General features: G+C 32.7%; 2 protein-coding genes across 2 annotated transcripts; one reads left to right on the top strand and one right to left on the bottom strand.

The window, feature by feature from the left end:
* Nucleotides 1-6,610: 6,610 nt before the first annotated feature.
* LOC112790213 (uncharacterized) lies at nucleotides 6,611-8,253 on the top strand. Its single transcript, XM_025832518.3, has one exon. It carries the CDS (start codon nucleotides 6,737-6,739, stop codon nucleotides 7,145-7,147), a length of 411 nt encoding a protein of 136 aa, XP_025688303.1. The 5' UTR covers nucleotides 6,611-6,736; the 3' UTR covers nucleotides 7,148-8,253.
* LOC112776046 (probable xyloglucan endotransglucosylase/hydrolase protein 26) lies at nucleotides 7,486-8,689 on the bottom strand. Its single transcript, XM_025820001.1, has 4 exons — nucleotides 8,518-8,689; nucleotides 8,270-8,370; nucleotides 7,980-8,137; nucleotides 7,486-7,894 (listed from the first exon to the last, which is right to left on the bottom strand). The coding sequence occupies exons 1-4, from the start codon at nucleotides 8,687-8,689 to the stop codon at nucleotides 7,486-7,488; spliced, it is 840 nt and encodes a 279-aa protein (XP_025675786.1).
* Nucleotides 8,690-13,449: the final 4,760 nt, after the last annotated feature.

Below are 13,449 nucleotides of genomic sequence, written 5' to 3' on the forward strand. Positions count from 1 at the left end.
GATGTCTGACACCATGGACATTGGCGGTGAGATATTCTTTACACAATGATTTCGGAAGAAGTTAAACTTGATTTGATACTCTTTGATCTTATCAAGCAGGCAAAAGATAAAACAGGTTGGTTTTGGACAAACTCAAATACTCTCACATACTCGACTAAAAGTGGGTATGAATGGCTATTGAAGAAGAAATTTGGCTGGAATGATAATGAAAATTGGCTTTGGCTTTGACGCTTGAGAATACTGGAGAAGATAAAGTGTCTATTCTGACTTTGCCTCAACAATGGAGTTCCCACAGCTAGTTACCGGTTTCAAAGATGTCTTGCTACTTCTGATTTTTGTCAGACATGTTATCTTGCTCTAGAGGATATTAACCATAGCTTTAGGATTTGCCAAAAAGCTCGTCAGATTTGGATTAGCTTAAACTTGAAAATGACCGCGGAGGACTCTAGTTTGGATTTTGTGTCTTGGATTCGTTCTAACCTCAACAAAAATGAGTTTCTCATTGTACCGACTTTTTGGTGGATTCAGAGGGATATGAACAATGACATCTTCCATCAAGATGATCCATGGAGTAAGAAGAAAATTGTTCACTTAGTTAAACATGCTGCTCGAGATTTCTCTAATGTTATTACACCCAAAAACATATTATTCATTCCTGTTTGCAATATAACTGGGAACCACCTCCAATGAATGTCTGTAAAGTGAATTGTGATGCAAGCGTTTTTGAAAATGAGCAATTAGCTGGCTTTGGATGTATTATTAGAGACAACATGGGAATTTGGATAAAAGGTTATTCTGCCAGTATACTTCTTTCTAGTGTTCTCTGTTGTGAGCTTCATGCTATTTGGAGAGGGCTTGTTATGGCTTGGGATTTCGAGTGCAAAGAGGCCATATGTGAAACTGATAATCTTGATGCGTTTCTTCTTGTTTTGTGAGGCACAACCAGCATGATTAGGAATGACTCTGATTTGCTTGACAAGATCAAAGAGATGCTCCAGCGCAATTGGACAGCTACTTTAGTGCTTATCTAGTGCACATCAAACAGAACGGCTAATTTAATGGTTAAAACTACTGCTTTAAACAAGCAGGTGTACTTAGAGTGGTTACTGTCCCCTAATAATTTAGACATTATTATTAGAGAGGAGTGCTACTCTTTCTCTTAGGTCCTTTTTCTTTGTGTTATGTTTAGTCACCAAAATTGATTTTACTTCTCCGTATGTCTAACCACAAACAATAGAGTATTAGTCTTTCTTTTCTTTTTTTGTTCACATATGAATGAAACAAATTATAAGTATTTATATAAAATAATTATCCAAATCAGTCCTAAAATTTTTAAAATCAAATATTTTAATTCCTCAAATTTTAAAATACACAAAATAGTCCCTAATGTTTATTTCATTAAATAATGCATTCCTCCTCCGTTAGTCATTATCAATAACTCTCGTAAAACATTAATTTACACATGTGGCCATTAAGTCTTCACGTGTGTGAGCAGAGCGACGAACCTAGAAAAATTTTATAGTGGGACAAAAATATAATAAAATTTAGGTATAGATATATTTTTTTGGCTTTCTATAATACCCAACATGTTAAGGATTATTCCATTATGAATTTGAATTTTATTTAGTCTGCAATTGGCTAATGAGTTACTACACATACAAGATGGAATTCGAACTCCCAACACTTACTTAAGCGAACAACGACTAAATTGATTTAGATATATTTAAATTTTAAATTATAACTATCTATACATATTAATAAAAACTAAAATATACACGCAATCATTTGTTATAGTATTTAAAATAATAAAAAAATAATTTCACACCCACAATATAATATTCAGAATAATAAAAACAATAACTTATAATGACTTTCTTTTTATTTTTAACATGATAATATTATTTTTCTATATATATTCTTAAAAATTTATTTTATTTTTTATTATCTCATATTTAAATATTAAACTGTTAGGTCTATTTATTATAGTCTTTATAGTATAAATAAATTTAACCAAAATAATTACTATAATCAAGATCATTTTAATAACAAATATTAATATAGTATATTAATATATAAATAATATATTTTTTTATCTTAAATAATTTTTTAAAAAATTACTAATAATTTAAGTTGTATTTAATTAAAAAACTAAGTTTAATTATCAACTAATTAACTAATATAATGAAATTAATTATCACTATTTTTTGAATTTATTTATTTATTTTTTATTATTATACTAACTCAAATTTAATAATATAATAATTGTTATTATTATATGTTAAGTTTAACAAAAAAAAAAATAACATAAAATAGAAGAAAATTATTCATATTTTATTTTGGAGTAAACATAATATAAAAGGACATATATATTATTTTTTTTTTTAAATTTTGTGGGGGCAAATGCTCCTTCCGTATTGCATATAGATCCGTCTTTATATGTGAGTTGGACAAATCAGTATTTAGAATAAAAGATAAAACAATTCTAAAAAAAATTTAAAACAGTCCCTGAAAATTTTTAAAAATTCCTAAACAGTCTTTTCGAATATTTATAAAAAATGTTGGGTTAGGCATAAACCCGCTCTCAACCATACCCATAGTTTAACCCACTCCGCTCTCAACCTGACTCGCTACAGATCGAGTTGTCAATCATACTCGAATGGGTTAGATCGATTGGATACCTGTATATAGGATTAGTATTAGTAGTCCTATTTTTAATATTTTTTCAAAAGTCAATATCTTATAATATTTTTATTAATTAAAATAATAAATTATTATTAAAAATATATATAATAAATAAATAGTACAAAAAATAACAAAATATATACTAAAAGATAATTTTATTTATTAACACTAAAATATCATAAAAATAATATTATTTAATTATTAACTTATGATACCTATATTTAGGCGACGATGTAGAAACCATAATAATAATAATAACAAAATCTAAAAGGTCATTGCATTATAAAGGCTATTATTTATATATATAAATTTTTAAAATATTGACACCAAATAAACTTTAAAAGATATTTCTATGTGAAAAAAATTACTAACTGTGACAGCAAAAATAACTTTAATTGCAAGTCTATTTGTATAATATTACAACAAATAAATCTCAACTTTTTTTTAAAAAATATGAATTTGTCAAGATATTTCTTCTTCAAATTTTATAAAAATATTAGAAGTTTCACATTTTTGTAAATCATCCACATTAATTTTGTGGTTGTTGGTACGAATTTTGACTTGAGAGGTAATTTGACTACAATTCAAATTTGAGAAGGATCGATGGATCAACCATTTGACTATCGGAGAATAACATTTTCGACTACAAATAGAATAATAGTCAAGGTTGAGAGTTTAATGATATGAAATGGGTCAAAATTAGATACACCACGTGGTTAAATTTAAACATGATGCGAGAACGTGGGTTTGGAAGCCAAGGCAAAACAGAATGTGGAGAGACCATTACGAGGATTCTTCAGATTCAAAGCAAGGCCGTGGCCTGAGAAAAAGGAGGAACTGGATCGTGGTTAAGATTTTTCAGGAACAAGTCTATCCTTAGGATCTATAAATAGAAGTTTTAGAAGAAAAAGAGGGCTTCAATGAAAAACACTAGATCATCACATAAACTCTTCAAAAGTTTTCAGTCTGAGTGATGCAACAGAAGATCATGGAGTGTAAGTGCATGTGAGTGTTAGGAGCCCATTTTATTATGTTGTTTTTTTTATTAGTTTCTTTCTTTTAATTTTCTTATTTTAAATATTTCATCGTTATTCTGTTTTCTGCTAATTTTCATATTTACTCACATTTTTACTTAGTCAAAGTTTTTTTTCAGTTATTTGTATTTTCAGTCTTATTTATTACAATTTACCATTAATAATTCGACACAGTTACTTTGATACAACCGTTACGTAATTTTTAGGTCGTGCTCACTCCTTTGAGAGGAGTCGTATCTGCTCGCAGAACTGAGATCTTGATACAAGTTCGATTTTGACATCCTATCGATATTACAAAAAATCGAGTGAAACAATGGTTAACTAAAACTTACAAATTTGACATTATGGATGACTTGATTCGCATTACATGCAAGTTCTAAAGTGTTATCTTCATAAATATTTGCACAAATATTTCCAATTGCTAATGTAAAATTTTTTATATTAAATGAGAGTTTTCGTATTTCTTTAAGCAACACTAGTCCATTCTCTTCTTTATCATTAAAGAATGATCATAGAATATTCCACTTATAAATTAAATTAAATTAATATCTTTCATGATAAAAAATAAATGTGTTTTTTATTCTAATTCTTTTTTGAAAAATAGTGCTTTTTCAAAATTAATTTATAATTTATTTTAAAAATAGATAAAAATAATTTGTATATATAAATAATTAAATTTAAGATAAATAGATTAAAAATTTTAGAAGTTAACATTTATTAATTTAAAAATAATTATATATAAATAATTTAAATAGACTATTTTAGAATTTTTAAAATTTTTCAGTGTCTGTTTTGATATTTTTAAATTCTTTTGAGACTATTTTGTATTTCATTTTTAAAACTGATTTGTCTAAAGGGAGCCACTACTATAAAGATACAAGAAACGTCTTTTTTTAAAGACATAAAATTTCCACCAATTAATAGTTGACATGTGGTATTAATTAAATTTGGTTTATTTTAATGGTTTTTTTATTATAAATTGGCTTTTTTTTATTTGAACCAATTAATGATATTAGACCAAGTGAATTATTTTTTAAATAGAAAATTACTATAATGCCCTCGTTGTAAATTTATTAATTTTAAAAATCCTCATATTCTCTCTGCCTCTTCTCTGGTTGCTATCCGCCACCATCATTCCCTTTCCCTCTCTTCTAACAAAATCACCATCTCTACTCTTCTCTAGTTTCTGTCGTCGCCGTCCAGCCCAGCAACCGGCATTGTTCTCAGTCTTTCTCTCCGCGTCGTGTTCACTGCTCAGTCTCTCAACACCGTCCTTCTTTCCTCTCTGTGCGTTGTTCTCTTTGCCGACGCCGTGGTGCACCCGCGTTGTTCTCCTTCCTCAGCGCCATCATTTTCAGCAAATAGCAACAAATTCAATGTTTAGTGATAATAATCAGTAATAAATTAGTAATGATTTTCAACAACAACAAAAAAACTAACCAAAGAAACCTTAACTCTACTGTGCAAACTAAAGAAAAATACAAATTCATGGTAAAGTGGTAAACAAATCAAACAAAAAATGATGAGAGGTGGAGCTGACAGCTGCATTGTATAAGAACAATAATAAATATAAGTTGAGAAAGACTCCAAACAAACCTTCAACTCCAACAACTCCATATACTATATCAAATTAAATCCAGCTACAAGTAAAATAAAAACTAAACACCCCATTACAACAATCAAGAGACCAAGCAAATTAAGAATAAAAAAGGTCAAAGCATCCAGACATTTCGACTTCGACATAAACAACCTATTTAAAAATAAATAAGGATACTCACAAATTTTGGATTACTCATAAAATTAAAGTGCAGGACGGTAATCTTTAGCAGAATCAAAATTTTTATTTACAAAAACCTTCTCCCACAAAATAAAAATTTTTTACAATATGAAAGACAGAGACATTCACTTCACTAAATTAAACGATAAAAGATAAGATACTGGTGACTATTGTAGTAAAAAAAAAATAATTTAATGTGATTGATTGAAATAAAGCAAAATATGAGAAGAGGATTTTACAGAGTAGAGAAGCGGATTTACTAGAACAAGAGAAGCAGACGAAAGAGAGGATGCAAGCACAGACGGCGGAGAGGCACCTTGGAGAGATTTTGTTGGCGGCGCAAGAGAAGAAAGGAGTAGCAGCAACAACGCATGAGGAGAAGTAAGAACGAAGCAGTGATGCCGACACCAATAAGATCGGCGATAGCGACGCCGGCGTTCAACCAAGAAGAAGAGGGAGGAAGGTGGCCGTCTTAGGGTTGGGTATGGGTTTTCATTGCAGCAGCGGAGTGACTCAGTGTGGATCATAAAAAATGGGTTTACACTTTGCCGGTTTTATTAAAATAAACCGGTTTTTTTTTTAATTTTTTAAAATATAAATTGTTAAACCTATTTAATAAATATATCCAATCATATTGTAACACCTATAGCATCTTTACAAAAAGTGTTTTAGACCCACTTTATAGAAGCATCCGCCTTGTCTAAATTGTACACATAAATAATTAACCGCTATGTGTGCGAGTTAATGTTCACATGAGTAGTCACTGTTAATGACTAATAAAAGAGGGTTGTATTGACTAATGAAAATAAATATCAAGACTGTTTTATATATTTTAAAATTTGAGATAATTATCCTTCATTTTTTTTTCTTTTTAGGTGATGATTCCTTCCTTTTTTTTTTTGGTTTGCACCAAGGTATCCATTAGGCCGGAAGCCCAATGACTAATCCCTCGGGTACTGCAGAGGCACACAAAGTGAGCGACCCTCCCAAGTAAGCAAGCTCCATTCCCATCCTCCAGTGAGTATCGAACCCGGGAGAGATGGTTAAGGGACACAGACCCTCATCCATCTGTGCCAACTTGCGTTGGTATTCCTTCCCTTTTTTTACGACATAGGAGTTAACAGTTTCACAAAATTGCGGCCCAAATAAGAAATAGCTCAGCCCAAGAGCTAGCTGCTGCAAATTGCGATGGAAGTTAATTTGGGACAGGACGGTAGCTGAGCGCTTGAGCCTGAGATCAGAGATGGTAGGGGAAGTGGAGAAGATGATCGCAGTGGGTTTGGTATGGGGCGCCACAAATGCTATCATGCGCCGGGGTGCCGTTCTATGGGACCAAGCTGTGAAATCCACATCAAGGGCAGATCCCAACGCCAAGCTGTACCAGAGAGCACTGTTGTCCCTCCGCAACTGGTTCAAGCTCCTATGGATCTGGCAGTACTCCATCCCCTTCCTCGTCAACCTCTCCGCCTCCCTCACTTTCTTCGCCATCCTCTCACACGCCCCACTCTCCCTCGCCGTCCCTGTCACCAACGCCACCACCTTCGCCGCCACCGCCGTCTTCGGCATCCTCCTCGGCGAACGCACCCACCTTCTTCGCGCATCCCTCGGTACCGCTTTTATCGTTTCCGGCCTTTTCCTTTGTATCAATTCCTAACCTTTCAACTATCTCTATTTATGCGTCATTCTGTTACTTCCATTGTCAGATTCAAGTTTTGTTGTATCGTCGAATTGTAATCATGTCCCGAGCTAGGTTTTATTTTTTCAAAATTACAGTAGTTTATTAGGCCTGTTCAGTTCTCAGCACGGAAATTACCAAAGCATTGTCCTCGTTTGGCGATGATGAAAATTTATTGTGTGTTAAGTAGATAACTAAGCATACAAAGCAGCATTATTAGTTCTTGGTGAGCAAGAATCGAGTCACCAAGCCTTGCGAGGCTTTAAAAAATGGGGCAATGACAGAAAAAAAAAAGAAGCAGCATGTGATCCTTATGGTTACAGTTGTGTTTTAGAACATTCTGGAGGCAACTGGCCGTTGAATCTCTTGGAATCGGCGCAGTAGTCGTAGATCATGTAATTCTTTCTGACCCAGTTCAACTGGCCTTTTTCGGAGTAACTTAGCTGCTTGTATAGGGGAGAAATCCACCAATTTGCAGGGACATTGGAGGCACAGTGATTGATGCTCAGTGCCCCATTCCACTTGCAAGCCCTTGCTCTGAAATGATGAAAGCTGGCTATGAATGGTGCACCTCTCCAGTCAGTCTTAACAAGCCCTCCTCTAGTTGCCCAGTCATCTGCATTCCATAGGCTGCTGTATACCCTCATTCCATGCTTGTTTGGATACGCAACACCGTGATTTTCGTAGTTCTGAAAAACCCGAATCGGCAGACCATCAACATACCACCTGAGATAGCAGTGCAGTGCAGTGATAGTTAAAGATCATCACATCCTTAGATAGCAGTTAAATAATTGTGCTGTCATCAACTTACACAATTTGCGTGGGGTTCCAGTGAATGGTGTAGTTGTGAAAGTCAGCAGTTGGGTCAAACCAGAGGTAAAATTGCTGCTCTTTGTTTCCTTTTCCTTGTGTATATATGTTGGTATTGACAGTGTATGGTTGTCCTGTAATGTTGCCTAAGAACTCAATCTATCTCATCATGCTGACTTCCCGTGGAGGATAACTGTACACAATATTTTGGGAGAAGCATTAGCAATCCATTTTGTGTGGAAAGTATAAGAGATTATGGTGACCTTTTTAGCTCATGTGACTTTGACTTACATAGTAGGCTGTTACTATTCCTGCAGCATTGCCTGGTATGAGCTTGATTAGCATTTCAATGCTTCCAAATAAGAATGATCTCTTCGATTTAGCAGCAGATCCTGATACCAAAAAGCAACTTTGTGTTTGGAGAAAATGAGAACAGATAATATTATACGCACAAATTTTCTCATTCCAAGAGACCCATGTCTAGTGAAATCCAAATTTATACTTAATTAATGCATGCTAAAGAAGCATAGAATTTTCACCTGAGGTTGTGTCCAACACTAGATGAAGGTCTTCGCCCATAATCGATGCATGTTGAACACCCCATGTGAGATACATGCTCTTCGAAAAGTTGCCATCCACTTGGACGATGTTGCCAACGAGTACCACTACACATATAAACAAAGCCACCAACATTTTCTCAAATTTTGCCATGTTTAGTGTGTTCTATGGATATGATAACATGGATTAGTTATTAGTGATGATGTATTTCTTTATATATTTATATACCTACAACCAGCAATATATAGTTGACAATCTGAAGATGAGCTATACGTGATTATTATAGAATGAATTGGTCTGAGTTATATTGGATTATTGGTCTGCTCATAGGATTTGTCAGGCCGAAGTTATTGCTTTTTGAGACGAAGAGGCGGAGAGCTTTCAGAACATACGTCAGGTTGGGTTGTGTTTTTGAAAGCTTTTGATTTTTTGTGTGGGAGAGAGAAATGTGTATGACAATAGGGTGTGAGAAGAGAGGTGTTTTATTTGGCTATGGGATGACACAAATCGGAGGCACCGATTTGTTTGCATTGTTTTGTTTTTTAAACAAACAATCACAAATCGGACGGTCCGATTTGTGATTTTGAAAATAAAAAAAAAATTAATGTTAAAATCGGACCGTCCGATTTTTATTTTAACAAATAAAAAAAATAAAAAATGCAAATCGAACCCTCCGATTTGGAGTTTAACTTTTACTTCAAGCAAATCGGACCCTCCGATTTGTAATTTATTTTTTTCATCAAACAAATCGGACCGTCCGATTTGAATAAAACACCGTATAAAAAAAATACCTAATTTTTCAATAACAATGTATTACACATATATTTAATCAATATAAAAAAAAATTAGCCGTTTTTGAATTCTGGTACGGTGTTGATTCCTTTTATTTTAGAGCAGTATTTAATTGAAAATGTTTTCTGGCAAAGCAGAATTCCCACTAGCTTGTCTATGATTTTTGTACTGCATAATTATCACTAAGCTGATGCCATCATTTAGAACTTTTGCTTAAAAACACATAGGTTGGAACACGATGCTAAGGTCACTGGATACCCTTTTGACTTGCACGCCTGATTTTTAGGAGAAATACCAAGAGATTATCGTAATTTATTTAGAGATTTTATTTTATTCTTTAAAGTGAAAATTTAAAATTTAGAGGATCCAAATTCTATTATTTAGTCATCAACTCAATTTTTTTAGTTTTAGTTAGTCTACTAATCCAACAACATATTTTATAACATTTTTAAATATTAATAGTTAAATAATAACTAAAAATAATAAATTCTAATGGTTTTTTAGCATTTTTTTAAAAGATACTTTGGTTTTGTGAACATGGCCTTACTTGCATTAGGAATGATAATGAGTAGGATAGTTTACATTTCACTTAATTCTATTTTGCCGGTTTAAACCCCCCCAATTTTCTAACCGTTTCTAAACAGTTTGATCCAATCTTGGGTTTAAACTCCTCAATTCGAATTTTACCGTTATTATAACTGCTTGATCCTATCCTGTTGGATGTGACCCATAAAAAGAAATTTATTTTTATTTAAATATAATATTTAATCTTTTCATATTTTATAGTATTAAATATTATTTATGTACTATTAGTAAAATAAATTATTAGTTTGGTGACATTAATTACTTATATAAAAAAATTTGGATTTCTTTTTTGGTAATTAAAAAAATTTGGATTTAAATCTCTCTTTCTTTCTCATAGTTGTAAGAATTAGACTAATCGATTTGATTAAAAATTTAGTGACTTGAATTCTTAACCAATCTAGTTCAGTATTTGAACCGTTAGAATAGAATTGGTCAAAGCCGATAAGAATCGGTCAAAATCGATAAAATTAGTTCAACTGAACTGTTTGAGAGAAAATTCTAAAATTGATGAATATATAGTTTGAATTTGGGTCTTCTTTGTATCGATGTTGTTTCTTATTATTTTAAATACTAATTATTAATTATATATTAAAATTTACAAATATTTTTATAGGTATTATTTTAATTTTATATTCACTTATATTTAAATTAATTATATTTTTTATTGTTTATAATTATTAATATAAATTTAATTAAATATGTATAAAAAATATAAAAGATTTTTATTAATTACAATATAATTATTTTTTTATAATTATATGATATTTATTAATATTATTTTTTAATAAATACGTATAGTGTATAACAATATAATAAATATAAACTAATTAATTAGTTATTAAAATAAAAAATATTTACTTTAATATAAAAAATAAAATAATTTTTTTCATAAAAAAATACTAGAATTTTATATATTTATTCAATAATAATTAGATTATAATTTATTGAAACTTGATTATTTTTAAAATATTAATAAAAATATATATATTTTTTAAATTTTAATTTTAGGTTTTAAACTATTTCATATTTTTATTTATGTAGGACTAATTTTATCGGTTCAATTAATAATTTATTGGTTAAATGAATGAATCAATAAACCAATAACTTAATCGATTCGATTCTAACAACTATACTATATATATTACAAGAAAGTTTTCAAATGATCCAGTCACCTTTATTAGTTCATCAAAGATACAGGCTGCAATACCGTACAGATAAATAGTTAAAAATTTTGACGGTTTAGATTTGTTGTAATTATTACGCGCTAGAATCGTAATAGGATGGTCTATCCTATTCCTTATACCTGTTCAAAGCTTGATCTAAAAAACAACTGGGATATTGACGTGGAGGGCAGATGTCGTTTGTGTTGTGAATATAAGTAGCCGCAACTGTGTGCTCGGCTGACAAGTGGAGCCGCAGTAGTCAGGGGTTTTTTTTGGACTAAAAGGCATGGGCCTTTGTTTTTTTGACAAGCATAGAGATTGATTGGGATTTGTGAGGTTTAAGTATTGATGGTTGTTTTACTATTTTATTTCATGGGAACAAAATCAGGTCTTTACAATTTTCAACAACACCTTCATTTATGCTACTGTTCAACCACAACAAAAATTACCCAATTCAACTACGACATGTCATTACGCCTTCGACAAGTTAAACATTCACCCACCGATTCAAGACACAGGATTGACAATCGGAACTAAGTAACGAAGACTTCCACATAAGACCCTCACCTGGATCGGAACCACCTGACGGCCGGAGTACATGACCTATTGAACTGATAGTGGAGGCCACAAAACAGCAACGACCAACACCCAAACAATCCCTTGCTAGATTTCTCGAATGTTACCGGCGGAAAATCGACTGCAGGAAGGGAGCGACTGACCCTCCGAAGCTGATGACCTACCTCACCCACTTTCACTCGGCCGTGGCGAATGACGACCTTCACTGACAAGTGGGGGATCACGCCGTTAGAAGAAAGCAATCTGTTCGAGCCGCCAATAGCTGCATGCGACACCGATAGCTGCCGACATAGACGTCACATATGTTTTGGGAGCCAGTGTCAAGTAAGACAAACAAAACTGAGAGACGCTGGGGGGTTTCAAAACGACCACATTTTGAATTACATACCTAAAACACAATTTCAACTTTTCCCACCAACCCTCCATGTGTCATATCCATAACGGGTTTCGCTTACTCTCTCTAACTGTATCACCAAACCCATCATTACTACAACAGTGCCAACAAAGACTTCTTAAAGGCCCACACTAAACAAAACATTCTCAATTCTCAAATTTTATGCCATGGCTGATTCCTTAAATGTTGCACATGTTAGACCCATTGCCTCATTGAACGAAAAAAAGTCACATAAGGCCCAACAGCGCCAAATTGTTAAGCAGCTGGCTCAAATGTAACTTGGTTATCTTTTTTCTTTAAGCTGATCACACAGTATTACTCTTATGGTGACTTTTCACTTTATTTCAGGGACATTAACGATATTACACAGCGTACTATAAGACAAACTTAAAACCTGTTACTTTCCTGTACTTGGATCTTTGGTGAACCAGTAAAAGTAACCGAATGATTTAAAAACTTTCCTATATTACAAATGGGGGTTAGACTCATAGAATTAGCCCGGTACCCAAATTCAATGCTCTCGCTTCGACCAGGTGAGCTGATTGGATATGGGCATGTGTGGATAGGGCTGCCAGTTTTAACTCGTATATTTTACAAGGAATTATATGTAAAATGAATAGAAATTTCAATTGCTTAATGTTAAAATTATAACTAAACTACCAAGAATAACGTATTGATAAGTTGAGAATATATAAAAATGGCGAATTAATGTTAAGTATACATCAATTCAACTATCAGAATAAATATATATTAAAATATAAAATATATATATTAAATATGAGTTAAATTATATATGTATTTGCAGAATTTTTCATATATATATAAAAAAAAATTTTCAAAATTTCTAATTAGCATTGTTACGGTGGGTAACCGGAGATTAATGGGCTGGATGGCGTTGATTGGCCCAAACGTATGAAGGAGGAGGCTTCAAGTGGATCTGTAACTCAGGAACCTCCGTCCGACTTGTATGTGTGAAAGAATGGGGGGTGGTACCTGCAAAGACACTCCGATGCCTAAGTCAGCAAAGGATTAAGCAGGTTTTTGAATGTATTGGAACTTAGAGAGTGGTGAACCAATAACCACCGTTGGAGTAGTGCCACCTTTTTAGGGTGTTAACCGTCCCATTATCTTAGGGAGGTTAGGATATGGCTCTTGGAAGTGGTTAGAGAGATTCTAGGGGCAGTTACTCATTTGAATGAGTGTTTATCTGCCAGCTAACCCTCGTACCCGACTTCTTTATAGCAAGTCATGGTGAGAACCGACTTCATAGGATGAAGGTTGCTATTGGATGAGACTCAATCCGTGGGATTAGGCCTTTTATTTGGACCTGGGCCTTTACTGTTGGGCCAGGGTATGAACAGTGCCCCTACTCGAGCCCAATTTTCTTTTCAAGATTTGGGTTC

Source organism: Arachis hypogaea, chromosome 3 (assembly GCF_003086295.3).
Source record: "Arachis hypogaea cultivar Tifrunner chromosome 3, arahy.Tifrunner.gnm2.J5K5, whole genome shotgun sequence".
Taxonomy (NCBI): Eukaryota; Viridiplantae; Streptophyta; class Magnoliopsida; order Fabales; family Fabaceae; genus Arachis; species Arachis hypogaea.